Raw genomic sequence first — 15,304 nt, forward strand, 5'->3', positions numbered from 1 at the left:
TATTTTTCTACTGTTACCTGCTGCATCGAGCCTTCTTCCGTGATTTTACCGCACTCTCTTTTGATTTTTGCTCTCGTCAGACATCAGGTCAAACGGAACTGGAGAACTGGATCACGGCGATCCACTCGGCGTGCGCGGCTGCTCTCGCCAGACAGCACCACAGGGACGACACCGTGCGACTGCTGCGAACCGAGATCCGCAAGCTGGAGCAGAAGATCGACATGGATGAGAAGATGAAGAAAATGGGAGACATGCAGCTGTCCACTGTGACTGATGCCAAGAAGAGAAAAACCATTCTCGAGCAGGTATGGAGGCACAAAAGTTGTTGTTTTTTTTTTTTTTTTTTTTTTGGCCATACTGAATAATGGAGGAGATTGCTGATTGACAGTGAATTGTGTAAATCAAATTCAGTCAGTACCAGTGCCAGAGCGACTGCCAAAATATTAATTTTCCACACAGTGTTTTTGTAAAACTTTACATCCATGTGATGCTTTATTGTGACTTTCCAGGTTCAGAGCCACAGGTGTCTTTAGCCTCCCGCTGAAATGATGAAAAACACCTGCGGGTGCTTTAAGATGAACATTGCTGCACCTATAAACTCAACCTCACACACAGAAATCTCCTCACCCGTACCGTGTGGCGTCATCCAGACAAAATGTTCCTTTGTAATACCACAGATGTTTTCAAACATACCAACTGCTGCATTGGTACATGCAAGTGCAGCACGATGCAGAATCTCCTGAACAGATGCTGAAACACATGTAATGCATATGTTTGCCGGCTTGTGAATCTCAAATCGCGTGCAAGTCTTCTTGCGTAAAATAGTTGTTTTGAAGAGTCAAAGAAGTCCTGGGACAACTGTTGCTCACTTTCAGTGGAAACTGGCTTTATTCTTATTCCATGCATGCCTGGAGATGTTGCTGAATGTTAAAGCGCATTGTATGCAAACACTGCAAGAGAGGCTAAGAATGTAGTCATTAACAAAAGGTCTTCTTGTCGAAGCACGTTTCTCTGTTCTTTATGAGCGCGGCCTTTGGTTTACGGTTAACAGAAACAAAGGCAAGCCGAAGGAAATGGTTTATGTCAGTCATGAGCATCAATCACCATTTCTGAGTTAACACTGTGAAGACACATTAAGTACAAAATTGGCATCAAAGGAGCACAAAATGAAAGCCTGAACCTTTAGCAGTTGGTTATATAATTGTTTGGCTTTGTTCAAGACCAGTATCAGGAATGAGTCTAATAACCACAGTGAAACCAGCCTTACATAAACAGACATCAGGCCTGAGGTCAGTGCTGAGCAGCTGTATTAATTTAGAAAAACAAAACAAGAAAAAGCTGATGTGTGCGTGTATGTGTGCGTGTGTGTGTGTGTGTGTGTGTTCCGCCTCCTACGGTCCACCCTGTGATACACTGCACATATCACAGCAGGTCAGCAACCGGTGGGGGTTGTGTTTGGTGAGTAATGCCTCACACAGGGGATGCAGTACTCCCACATTTGACCCCCCCCCCCCTGAAAGGACAGAAAAGTCATCCTGATGATAATATCGAGTGATCTTTAATCCATGTTTCATCTGCCTGTTCTTGATCTCCACTAGAGGCATTGAGAGATGATTCTGATCCCGCTGGCAGAGTTTGCCGGTGGATGTCATATGAATTTTGATTCCTCATGTCCTCATGCTGTTTTTCTGTGCGTATCTTCCTGTCAGATTTTCTTGTGGGAGCAGAATTTGGAGCGATTCCACATGGATCTCTTCCGCTGCCGATGCTACCTGGCCAGCCTGCAGGGTGGCGAGCCCCCGAATCCCAAACGCCTCCTGGGCTTTGCTTCACGTCCCACCAAGCTCGTCATGGGCCGACTGGGCATCTTCTCCGTTTCTTCATTTCATGCACTGGTACGATTTTTAATCACACGGTTCTGGTTAACGACGCTCATATTAACCTGCCCTTCAAGTTTTGCAATTTTTTTTCCCCTCCGAACTGTAATTAGAGCTGCTTAATGCGAAACCCACTCTCTGGCCTTCGTGTCTCTACATGTTCCTGTCGGCATTGTGTGTGAGGTTTCCAACTGTCGACCCTCAGTCAGAGCTTAGAGCGCGGGTGGGAGCGTCTTGTCACATACGCCCACTGAAAGCATAAATAACTGCTTGGCTGAGAAGTGTGGATATAAGAATTACAAAAGAGCATGCAGATTTCCATTAGTGTTACAGACCGGCTGCTCGTGTTTGGTGTTGCTTTAATCAATTGATTTAATTAATATGTTTTAATTGCTCAAAAAAATCATTTCAAGAAACTCTAGAACAAGCTGTCCTGACTCTTGAACTTTACCCCCATTGCTTTTGTCTTACATGAACATCACAAGACAGGTTCTGGCTGTGATCGATAAACTGAGACACTTCGTCCCTGCCATGCAGCATTCAGATCATTCTCATACAAGCTGTTCTCAAACCGGAGAGGGAAATGAACACAAAGCAGTGAGCCAATCGGTCCTTCTCTATACTCCTGCCAGCTCCAGCCCGTGGCTGGAAGCCAAGTCATTAGCTCAGATCTCTATACCATGTTCACCGTCATCTGAAGCTCTCCAGCAATGTACAGAACGAAGAGGGAATGATCTATATGCTGCAGCGCATCAATCACGCGGCTGTGTGCTCCAGGAAGCAAAGAAAAACAAAATATTTCTGTCAGCCAGTGTCTTCAAGCTGGCGATCAGATATTCCTTGCACACACACACACACACACACACGCACAAAACGTCAGACATCGACGGTGTTTTTTTTTTTGTGATTGGTGGATCAATACAAACTCTGTTAGTAAGCTGCCATCCCTGAGGCACTTTCCCACAAACAGGCTTAACACTGTGTGCCCCTTGCCCCCCTTTTCCTTTTACTGCCTACATCCTCACTTCCTTTGTCTCTCTGCCTCAGTCTATCTCTTTAGATAAGAAGATAAGAAGAAGAAGATAAGATAAGAAGTCAGTTTATTTGTCAAATATGCCATACATAAACACATACAGCACAAATGAAATTACAGTCCTCTCGGACCCACGGTGCAACAAACAAATAAATAAAATAATTTACTAATAACACAGTAAAACACAAAAGTTCAGGCCTGAGGTCAGTGGCGGGGGGCAGAGACAGGGAGTGGGGGCAGAGCAGGGAGGGAGTTTAGCTTCCTGACTGCCTGGTGGAAAAAGCTGTCCTTTAGTCTGCTAGTTCTGGCCCGGAGGCTCCGCAGTCTCCTAGCCGACGGCAGCAGGCTGAAGAGGCTGTGGGCAGGGTGAGTGGGGTCACCTGCGATCCTGGTGGCTCTGCGGGTGAGGCGGGTGTTGTAAATAGAGGAGAGGGAGGGGAGAGAGACACCAATGATCTTCTCGGCTGCTCTCACAATGCGCTGCAGGGTCTTGCAGCAGGACACGGTGCAGGCGCCGTACCACACCGTGATGCAGCTGGTCAGGATGCTCTCTACAGTGCCTCTGTAAAAGGTGGTCATCATGGGGGTCGGGGCTCTCGCTCTTCTCAGTCTACGGAGGAAGTAGAGCCGCCGTTGAGCTGTTTTAGCCAGTGATGTGGTGTTGGTGTTCCAGGAAAGATCCTCAGAGATGTGCACACCCAGAAACTTGGTGCTGCTCACTCTCTCCACAGCAGCACCGTTGATGGTCAGTGGAGCATGCTGGGAATGCTCTCTCCTGAAGTCCACAACAATCTCCTTCGTCTTCTCCACGTTCAGGTGGAGATTGTTGTCCTGACACCACGTGGCCAGGCGGCTCACCTCACTCCGGTAGGTTGTCTCATCGTCATTGTTGATGAGACCCACCACGGTCGTGTCATCAGCAAACTTGATGAAGAGGTTTGAGCTGGATGAGGGTGTGCAGTCATGGGTCAGCAGAGTGAAGAGGAGGGGGCTCAGCACACATCCCTGGGGGGCCCCCGTGTTCAAAATGATGGTGCCGGAGGTGTTGCTGCCAACCCGAACTGCCTGTGGTCTCCCTGTCAGAAAGTCCAGCAGCCAGTTGCACAAGGTGGTGTTGAGTCCCAGCCGGTCCAGTTTGTAGATGAGCTGCTGGGGGATGATTGTGTTGAATGCTGAGCTGAAGTCGATGAACAGCATTCTGACGTATGAGTTCTTGGTCTCCAGGTGGGTCAGGGCTGAGTGGAGAGCAGTGGCGATGGCGTCATCGGTCGAGCGGTTGGACCGATAAGCAAACTGGTAGGGATCCAGGGTGGATGGGAGGGCAGACTTGATGTGCTGCATGACTAGCCGCTCAAAGCACTTCATAAGGATGGGGGTGAGTGCGACCGGGCGATAGTCATTGTAGTGGGATGGAGACGGCTTCTTAGGAACCGGGATGATGGTGGTGGCTTTGAGGCATGTGGGGACAACAGCCTGGCTCAACGAGATGTTAAAGATGTCAGTGAAAACATCAGTGAGCTCCTCAGCACAGTCTCTCAGGATACGACCAGGAATATTGTCAGGACCTGGGGCTTTCAGTACATTGGTCCCTTTGAGGAATCTCCTCACGCTGTCCGGGGACAGTTTCAGCACCTGGTCGTCAGGAGGAGGTGGGGCTTTCTGTGCTGGGGTGTTGTTGTCGGCCTCAAAGCGAGCAAAGAAGTCGTTCAGTTGATTCAGCAGAGAGGTGGAGTTGTCACAGGTCTGTGGAGCGGGCTTATAATCCGTGATGGTCTGGATCCCTCGCCACAGGTTCCTGGTGTCTCTGCTGTCAGTGAAACGATCTGCGATCCTCCTGGAGTACTGTCTCTTGGCCACTCTGATACCTCGTGACAGGTTAGCCCTGGCTGTCCTTAGGCCTGCTTCATCCCCAGCTCTGAAGGCAGCATTCCGAGCCCTCAGAAGTCTGTGGACTTCCCCTGTCAGCCATGGTTTCTGGTTGGCGTGAGTGGAGATGGTTCTGGAGACCGTGACGTCGTCCATGCATTTCCTCATGTAAGCAGTGACGGTCTCTGTGTACTCCTGGAGGTCTATGGTGTCGTTGAAGGTGGCCGCCTCTCTGAACACACTCCAGTCAGTGGTGGAGAAGCAGTCCTGGAGTGCCGCTGACGACCCCTCTGGCCACACACGGATTGTCTTCTTCGCTGGTCTGTTGATTTTAACCAGCGGCCTGTATGCTGGCAGGAGCATAACAGTAGTGTGGTCTGAAGCTCTTTATTCTTTTTCCTATCTGCTCTGCTTCCTATCAGCTCACGAACCCTTTTATCTTTTCTGTCTCAACCGCCTTGTTTTTCCACATCTTCTTTCCCTCCCTTTTTTTCTGCCTCTTCATCTTCCCATCCCCTTTTTCATTGCATACAAGCCTCTTTTTCCCATTTTACAACTGTCATATATTTACCACGTGAAAACTACTTTCTGTGTGACTAAATTAAACGGAAACAAATTAGTAAAATTAGGAATACAACTTGGAAACTGATTATCGAAATGCAAAATTATTCAAATGAATTTATTCAGATGGCCTGTGGCAACATTTTAACATTTTTAACTCATCTCTCTTAGCAATATTCTCTCTCCTAATAAGGGAACATTTATTTTTTTTTGCATAAATTCCTTCCAACAACCTCGGGGGCTGCTGCGATCTCTGAGTAAGAGAGCGTACGCAGTGCGCACAGCTTACATAAGAGCCGCCTTGACGGCAGTTTGACCTATTCTATCTGAGGTGTGTGAGTTCCCCATGATCGGTGACCGGTGAGGTGACAGCACACACTGACTTGAATCCAGTCTGTGGCGTTATGTGATGATGTACAGCAACATAAGAGCCGCTCACAGTTCAATAGCTGAGAGTGAATTAACCCAGAAATGCCAAGAGTTGTTTGCGTTTGCTCCTGGTAGGTCAGTGAAGGAGATGAGGGGTTGAAAGCGGTATGAATTTTAGTATGAAATGTGTGTTTATATGAGCAGTTGTGTTTATAACCCCATGTGAGCATTTTAGGCATGCTTTACAGAAGAGCACACACGCATATATACATATTTTTTTTATCACAGGTACATTTTTACCTTATATGCAAATGGTTGATGATTACTACTTAACAGTCACTAAGATTTAAAGCTAAAATGAGGTTGTATAGTGCTTAGCGATCCCATGAGATAGTCCAGTCTTGGATCGGAGACTTTTCTGTGTGGAGTTTGCATGTTCTCCATCTGTGTACCCGGGCACTGACTACACTGGTTTCCTCCCACAACAAAAAAAACGTGCAAAACAGTGTAACAGTGTTTGTGCTTGGATATACATTTTCATACTCTTTCCATGTCTGATTTCAAGTAACATTCCCACAAACAAAAAACTTAAATTAATTGGCCAAACTGTGGAGAACATTGCAAGAAGTTGTCGTGTTGGAGGGATTAGGGCGACAGAAGAAGATTCAGTTTCAATCCCGTTAACAGTAAAAGCGGATAACCTCTGGTCAAGTGTCTCGCTGATCAGACTCAGTAAGTACCTGGTGTACATTGATTACTGTAGAAGTCGGCTTAGCAGCTAATCCTCAGATCTTCATCAGTGGGACTCTTCACAAAGTGATATTCACTCATCTCATTCTGTTTCAGGAAATAAAAGGAGCTCAAGCTATTTTGTAAACTGATTTCCAGTAAATAAGGACATCAGCTAAACGAGATGGAGATTAAAGCCATCTGAAAATTGAAGTTCTGATTTTTTTTGACATAGTTTTGCAGTCTTTGTCCATCTAAACAAGACATATTAAAAATAAAGCTATGAATTAGCACTGCATGGGCAATAATTAAGCCTTGAATGACTCATCTTGTGTTAATTTTTCCCTGTCACAGGTGTCTGCCCGCACGGAAAGCACTGTCAGGAGGCGAAACCAGGCCATGCCTCGTACCTTCAGTAAACGCCGAAGCCGTTTCTCCTCCCTCTGGGGCCTGGACACTACCTCCAAGAGGAAGACCAAGGGACACCCTTCAATTGATCAGGTAAAAAAACTTTAAATTGGCTTCCTAGTTTTCACCATCTGCTATAAGAATTTGTCATTTGTTGATGATTGAAGTCAGCGACTGTTGAATTCAGAGCATCGTGTCCTCTGTGTGGTTGCAGGTGTTCGTGGACGGGCTGGAGCCGGTCAGGAAGCCTCTGGAGCGCATGTTCGAGGACTCCACCAGTGAAAAATCTGTAAGGACAAACTTAAACATGTCCCCAGTTTAACTGATGGGCTGTTGTGAAGTTACATCCCCTTTGGCCAGTTTGGAACAAGATGAAGAAAATCTAATGAACACAAAGGCGTTGAAAACTAAAGGATGAAGGAAAAAAAGCAAAGTTGTGTATTTAACTGGATTAGTGTGGAAGTGGAGTAAGTCTTGTTAGGTTGCTGTTGATATTATGTCCCACCCTGTAGCTAAAGTGATATGATAAAGGATACAGTGGATGTTTACAGTAAGGATAAAGTTCCTCCTCCCCGTCTTGGTTTGGCACTCAGACAAAGAATTAGAGCTTCTGTAACTTCAGGCCGAGTCCTTGTCATTGTGTGTATTTCTCAAAAGCCCAGAGAAAAATGACTGTGGCATCTGATAAACCTTTGTGTTTGTATAATAGGTTACGGGATTCTTAAGACCCGGAGGCTAGAGCCATTGCTGGATTTTCCACCTCTTTTAACTTTGACTGAGATCCTGTTTTGAGCTCCGTCTTTTCATTTGTTAGGGAAGCACAAAATCCCCGCTCCCGTCCGCACCACTGAGCTTTTTTTTTTCCAGGTCATTTTCAAGCTCTGGCTTTAATATTTTCGGACATCTTCATGTTTCCTCAAGGAAGGGTAATCAAAGAAATGCAGAGACTTATGAAACTTTAGAAACTGCAGTACCTCTACTGCATTGTAATCAAATGATTCTCGAGTTTCTGTGTAAAAATCTGTTTTTTTGAAGCCTCTCCTTATATGATTCAACAAATTATTTACTCCAAGATTCAAAAATTTACAGTATAAATATTTTGTCTGGAAGAGCGTTCTCCAGTATTCTGTGTCAGCCAACATAAATAATGCCATTATCCTTATCTTTATTTTATCCAACGACATATTCGTATCAGCGATGACAGAGCCCCGTTTTATTTCTCCAAGCGCTCCAGGCAACTCCAGCTGCATCGTCTGCAAATGGGAATATCTGCTAAGGGGACATTTCTGTCTGCTCATCCCACAGAGACGAATTTGATCTGATATGTTCAGATCATTAGCTTTCTGATGTTTCAACCAATTATGCAGACGTTAGCGACCAAAGAGTCTGGTATTTTCACACCATCTGTGCACTCCTCTATATGCTTTGTTGATCACAATTTACATGGAAATGCGAATAGTGGTTACATTTTGTGAAGGGAGGGGGGGAATACAAAAAAAATGAAAGGGCAGGAGGACCCGGTGCCACCATCAGACTGCAGATCTCCAGTAGCGCTCTGTGGACTGTAAAGAAAAACGTCCAATTACCCCATGGGTTGTGCAAGGACAAGCATGCCAGCTACATATTTTATGAGAACTGGTAAAAAGCATCAGAGATGAGGGAGAGGAAAGAAGGGCCTCTGTATGAACTCAGTAGACAGGGAAAAAAAAACAAAAAACTGCCGGAACGCTGTGACTGTGAATGCCCCCAGCGGAAAAATGAAAGATCCACGTCCTTCTGCTCAGGCCCAGCCTCAGCTGGCAGAGTATGGGATTACTGTAAACTAATGCATGAGACACTTCAATGGGTGACGCTGCATCAGCGGCAAAGATTTAGATTATTCAGTTAGCTTTTCCAGCAACGTTCGGTCCAAATGTCCACATCTGATGGACTTGGACCAGCTTTCATTTTGGGCCTGAGGAGTCCCAGTGTGGACGTGGGGAGGAATGACAGAAAAGGGGAGTTTAGTGCAACACGCCGCCTCCACCCCCCAGCAGCGGCATCCGAAACAGGCCAGGAGGAGAGCCAGATGGTGCCAAGCAGGGCTGGGAGTTCAGGGAGCTGGGGGAGGTACGAGTTACGGACCCCCCAGTCTGTTGTCTGTCTGAGAAAATGCATATGTGCCTGTGTTTTTTTTTTTAGATCGTGCAGAGATTTGCTTTGTTTTGAGTTTATTTGTGAATATAAAAAGGCTTTGTTTCATACAGTACGCTGTGCCTTCGCCGCCTCACTTTATCTCCAACAAACAGGCCGACACACGCAGAGATACAGCCGGCCTAAGTTGATTTCAACAGGGACCACCGGGTTCGATTGTTAACTGTCAGCAGATTGTGTGGCATGAATGGAAGACGGGGAGGAGGGAGCTGATGGAGCGATGTACAGATAGGGGGAAAGGGCACCAGAAGGGGAGGCAGTGATTAATGGGAGGAGGACAGGATGGAGGAATGAAGGAATAAATGTGGATGCTGTTACTGGATAGGAGATGTGTTACAGACAGAGGGAGGTCAAATGGAAGAGGTGAGGTGGCGAGGGGGGGGATGGCTGCCAGATTGGTGGAGGTCAGACCGATGAGCTCAGAGGTTGTGAACTGTGGTTTAACCAGAGTCCACACACGGGTACATATGTAAAACATCATCAGAGATTTTTCAAGAGGCTCTCATCAGTTGAAATGAATTAGATTTTTTGCTAGCGTTCAGGCTTTCACCCGTTTTCATCATATTAAAATAAGAAAGGCAAATTAGAGAGATTACAGAATGATTTTAGGTATTTTCATTGTAGAAAAACTTAATATGCAGTCGCTTTATTTGCCATTTTGTGTCTCATATGACATTACAGGTACACCCCTTGTGCATCAGTAAAAAAAGTTGACGTCGTTCAAACGTGTTTAAACCCTTTGCTATATGTTGAATTTCCAGAAGGAGCGAGAAGGCTCGGTGAAAAGTGCTGCTCCGCAAAATGTAGACAGTGATATTTGGGTTCCTGATTACCTGAAGCCGTCCTGGGTGTGTCTACCAAACAACCAGCCCGTCCTGGCCATCATACAGCCCGGCGACACGGCGCTGGAAGTCCTGAGCACCGTCTGCAAGGTGGTACATGACTGATAACACTTCCACGACACGCCAACTTCAGATTTAAAGAGAAATATTAGCTTTAAAACTGCTCCTGTTGTTTTTTTATGTACATATTTTATATATTTTGGACAGTATTCACAGACCAAACGTGATCTTAAACAAGCTAAAGAATGATTTTTCATTGAAAACATGGGAGATCCAAGGCATTCTCCTGCTTTTTTGGAAGGAAAAACACTTCTGTGAATGTCATGTGTGCTCTCTCACTGACAGTGTCACAGATATCATGATTATTTTCATACTTTACATTTTGTACTGTCAATGCACAGTCTTACAAATTGACTTCGCACATCATCTCCCCGTGCATGATTGGTCCCAGTCAAAGACACATTTACAGTGGAGATGCCTGATGATATGTACACATTCCTCTTAGGGATCTGTTGAAGCACATGTGCAAAGCAGGACATTTCGGTAGATGTACGCCACGAGCATGTCACAGGGAACTGGAGCATCTAATTCATAGTGCTGTGTGTGACATACATGGAGATATGCATAGAATAGTAAATGATTGAACTCATATATATGTGAGTTATGGACTGTAGTGAAGGGAATATCTTTTCTACATAGAGGGAACATACCTTAAATAAGATCACTTCTGTTTTATTTAGAAATGTATAAATGAGTTCATTGCTGCACTTCAAGATGTTTTATTGTTTGAAGCATTTTTTTTATCATTTCTCTCTCCCTCCAGGCACATAACATCGATCCTTCTTGCCATTACCTGCGATTGAAAGTGTGTGTTGAAAACCAGATTCTGTTCTACGTTCCCAAATTTGAAGAGGATATTTCCGACCTGGTGAGAAATGACTCCTTATGATAACAGCATGTGACTTTGGTTGGATTGTAATTGGTTTGAACCAGTTTATAGAAAAATGTGTCATTCAGTGTTTCCGGGTCTTTTTTTCTTGCTGTCTCAGCTGAGACATGAGGTCCCATCTGGATTTCCGGGTCCTCACCTTATCATTAATTGATGTTTGTTTCTTTATCAGCAGAAAGGGGTGCAAGCTAGTGCATGTTTTATGACTTGGTTGCTGTTTTGATTTTTAATGCATACAAAAATTCCCCAGTTGCAAAAGATGCACTGCTGCATAGGCTATAAATTATGTAAAATAGTATTCCAAGTGCATTGTGAACGCCACTTGTATGTGTGTGTGTGTGTGTGTGTGTGTGTGTGTGTGCGCCTTCGGACTTTTCTCATTATTCATATAAACAATCATACTAATTGAAAAAGAGAGAAAAAAAAAAAAGGAGCATTCACCTCTACATTATTCAACCGGTGTGAAATGCGAAATGAATTCTCTTTGAGACGCTGCTTTGGAGGTGATACACTCAAATCTTTCTCACAGCAGAATCATTGTATAACTCGCTCTTTTCCTCAAGAGCTCTTTTATCTCCCTGCTTTGATCAGTGACTCATTTCACCCCCTTTCATCCTCCAGTCCATGATATTACGTTATTATGTCTTCTCAGCGCAGGCTATTACACACTGCAGACTTGTGTTCCTGTCCGAGGCTTCATACACACAGCTGTGTCTGTGGTCTTGTCCGCCGTAAGGTCAAGGCTTTGTCTGAGCACCCACTCACTTCACACACCCGACCTGGATTCTGATCCTACAACCTTCACAACCGATTGCCCTGCTAAGCAGCCAGAATAATACATGAGAGCCTATTCCTTCTTTATCAAGAGTGATAGCAGGACCTTGACCTTATCCATGCAATAACGCTGCTCCCCTTCCATTTGTTTTCGCCAATTAAATATATGTTTTTGTGTTTGTAGCTTTACAAAGAGGTCGAGATTTGTCCCAAAGCTACCAAGGTGATCCTGTTTGACAAAACCGAGTCCTGCGCCATTGGATATGGTATGTCTGTCTCCCACAAAAGCTCTCATTTCACTGGCACACTCCGAAATTCTGTATCAAATTGATTTTGTAATGGACTTTACCGAGTCATGCTTTGTTAATGGCTAAGAGGGGGCGACCCTGTGTGAGCCAGTGTGGCATTAAGAGGATTTAATCGTTGTGTAGTTTTGCTGCAGACTGTCAAAAAGATATTTCAAGGAGGACAAAAAAATGAATTGTTGAATCTCAGTGTGTCTAATTATCTATCTCTGTAGGGTTTTCTGTGGCCGTCATCGATGAGGAGGGGGTGCAGCAGCTCCATGTGACTGAAGTGAAAGGAGGAGGACTGGCTTCAGCTAAAGGTACTTATTTCTTTTTTATTAAACAGACAAAGAAAGTGTGTGTGTGTATGTTGTGAGCTATTTATGTCCCCAGAGCTTATATTCCAGAAACAGTAGACAAAACAAAGAAGACAAAACTAGAATGATTTCCATGTGTGACTGTGTGCGCGGTAACAGCCGGGGTTATATAAAGTGCACGTGACTTGTGAGCGCATATTTCTCACTTAAAGCGACATTACAGCCTCACTACCAAAACACCTGAAGCGTACCTGGTTTGACATGACATCTTGTCAGTGAAGCTTTATGCGACTGCGGTGCAATAACCACTGAACCCTCAGACTGTCGCTGAATTTATTTGTTTGGTTATAAAGCGTGGTGGCTTTTGACAGGTGAAAGAAGACATGGAACGAAAAGAATGGGAAGAATGCGCACATCCTGTCACGGAAGGTGTAGGCAAAAGAAAGGAATGAAACCTGCACACTCATAGCAACCTTACAGTGTTTTATTGAAATTTATTGTGGAATATAATTAGTTTCCATTTCAGCAAATGTGAAAAAATACCCAAATCTCGCTCATTTATCATTCAAATGTGTATGTCAGTTTTTTTTAAAAACGAAAATCTGATACGAGAGCTTTGAACCATCCGTCTTTCATTTCCACTTCATTGAGAGAATGGTCATCCGGTGTCTGCTGAAGCCTTGCCCTGCTGATGATACAGGAGATGGAGGGTGCACCCAAGATATGTAGCCTATTCCATAAGAAAAAAAAAAGCGGCAACACATCTTTGAATATGCTGCCTTCCTTCCCATCTTGAAGGAAAAATCTGAATGTCTTGGTCTCTTTTGAACGACTAGGCTCCGGGATCGACCCCCATTTACTGCCTCCTATCTTTTAGCCAAGGCAGGACGCCCTAATGGGGCTGAGAAACACAAGGCCACTGTGTAGGCACAACAATAATGTATAGAAAATAACATGCCCCAGGGTCAGTCCAAGGTTACTCAAGTGTGAGATTGTGCCCTCCAGTGCATTAGTAATCTAAAAACTGCTAGCTTAGCAGACTGCCGGCAGCCAGGGGACACAGCTGTGCACACTATCTGTGTCTATAGGCCAGCAGAGATGGAAAATGCTTGTGGCATCCAGATAACACAATTGGTCTTTTTGCCGTATTAGAATGTATTTTGCTGAATCACAGCATTAAGTGTGTCAGACACTGCTGCAGCCAGTCTGTGCACGCATGTGATTCGTGAAGAATGAGGAGAATGAATGGGAAATGAAAGAGATCTCGCTTCAGTTTCTGCAGGGTGTGCACAGAAACCAGGCCAGCACTGGACGAGGAGGCCCAAAGCGTTTTTTTTTTTTCTCTTCTGTCTCTCACTGTAATCCCCCCCCCACCCACAACAGAGACACACACAAAGACACATATATGCAACACACACACGGAGTAGTGTATGGCCTGAGGGGTCATCTCTCTCTGTCCAATAAAGGCTTCGCTCCAGCTGACATTTCACATCCCAGACAACTAGGTCATAACTTACGGCTAAATGTGCGCATCTCTGTATATGAAACCGTGTGTGTTTGTGTGTGTGTGTGTGCGTGTGTCTTTATTGCGTTCAGCACTTTATTAAAGTCATTTCACAGTGTCTGCTGTTTCTATCACAGTCAGGGCTTTAGAAACTGAAGCTAAAGGAAAACATTAGTGTGTTCAATAAGCTTAATGTCCTTTGTGCTACTCACTGCCGGAGCCCTTAAACAGCTGTCACAGCCAATCAGGTTTATCTGGGAGCCCGGCTGCTAACTGGTCAGCTTATTGAGTGCTAATTTTCAATTACTGCAGCCTGGCACAGGTGGCTGAGGGGTGGGGCAAACGGGAGGACCTGACGTGAGTGTGAAGCCTGCAGTTTGGTTCTCTGATGTATAACCTTAACAAGCACATGCATCCTGATACAACAGGAATAGACAGGCATTGCACACTCCCTCTTAAATCCATCCAGTCTTGTTAGATCAGTACTTGCCTCAGGCGAGCATGCAGGATGTATTTATAATGTACGAGAACACATTAGACTCCCAACATGTCTGATAAGTTACCGAGCTGCTGTTGTGATGTATGCTGCAGAAGTTTTGTTTGTTTAGATCATTTGTGCACATTAACACTTTTGAGTTGATGATTCATGGGAAAAAATATGTTTTACGCTGTCTTGTTTGTATTGTATTTTCAGCGTTTTCTGTTGTTTTTCTGGAAATATTATTCACCTCTTGAGGACAAACTGTTTCTCAGCATCTTACGAGAGAAATCCTACATATGTTTTTTTTTTTTTTCTGTTTCCCAGGATTAAAAGTTGGGGATGAGATTCTGTTACTTAACGGTAAACCTGCATCTGCTCTTCAAATGGATGATTTGAGGGCTGCATTTGTGAACCAATCGCTGACCTTGAGCCTGAGCACGCTGCCCCAGCTGGATCCTCTGCTGCTTTGCTCCCTTCCACCCCGGCGGGCCGACGGGGACCAGGACCAAACCACAGACATCTTCTCTCAGAGCCAAGGTAAGGCCTCCAAGCTGTGGATACACTGAGTAGTTTGACGGTATTCTTTGTGTCCAAAGCAGTGAGATATTCCAGTATCACAAGATGACATGCAACCAGTACACTCCATTATGTACTGATCAGATCACAATCAACCAGACCACTCTCTCTTATATTTGTGTTAACTGCTACATTTTTTTTTCTTCTTTTTTTGTCTTTAATATTTTTCATATTTCATCATCGCACGCTTGCTCAACTCTCAACTTTTTAAGCAGCGGGTGAATAGTTTGAGCTTCTAATTATGCATGGATGCTTTCTGATAACTAACCTGCAGGCAGCCCGCAGCCTTCCTCTGACCTGCTCTTTTTATGTGTGCAAGGGCACAATTTGTATTCCCTATGAACTGGAGCTTGCAACGCACAGGCTGACAAGCTGGCATTGTTTATACAGAGAGTCTGAGCAGTATGAATATTAATAAGACTCCTTTAGCGATGTGGTACTGTCACCGCAGAGGATATGCCATATGCAGAGGGTCATACTGAAAGTAAAATAATTTTGCAGCCAGATGGAGGTTAGGGATGATGTCATGCTAAAGCGG

The 15,304-nt window shown here is 44.8% G+C and overlaps 1 protein-coding gene across 1 annotated transcript in view; it reads left to right on the forward strand.

The window, feature by feature from the left end:
* The window catches only part of tiam1a (TIAM Rac1 associated GEF 1a), a 49,811-nt gene that overhangs the window by 20,010 nt on the left and 14,497 nt on the right, over positions 1–15,304 (forward strand). The window contains exons 8-16 of the mRNA XM_030101779.1: positions 81–305; positions 1,710–1,895; positions 6,790–6,936; positions 7,058–7,132; positions 9,798–9,968; positions 10,702–10,806; positions 11,786–11,867; positions 12,122–12,208; positions 14,515–14,727. Coding sequence (XP_029957639.1) covers positions 81–305; positions 1,710–1,895; positions 6,790–6,936; positions 7,058–7,132; positions 9,798–9,968; positions 10,702–10,806; positions 11,786–11,867; positions 12,122–12,208; positions 14,515–14,727 — 1,291 coding nt within the window. The remainder of the gene's footprint in view (positions 1–80; positions 306–1,709; positions 1,896–6,789; positions 6,937–7,057; positions 7,133–9,797; positions 9,969–10,701; positions 10,807–11,785; positions 11,868–12,121; positions 12,209–14,514; positions 14,728–15,304) is intronic.

The sequence above is a fragment of the Salarias fasciatus genome, chromosome 10 (assembly GCF_902148845.1).
Source record: "Salarias fasciatus chromosome 10, fSalaFa1.1, whole genome shotgun sequence".
Lineage (NCBI taxonomy): Eukaryota > Metazoa > Chordata > Actinopteri > Blenniiformes > Blenniidae > Salarias > Salarias fasciatus.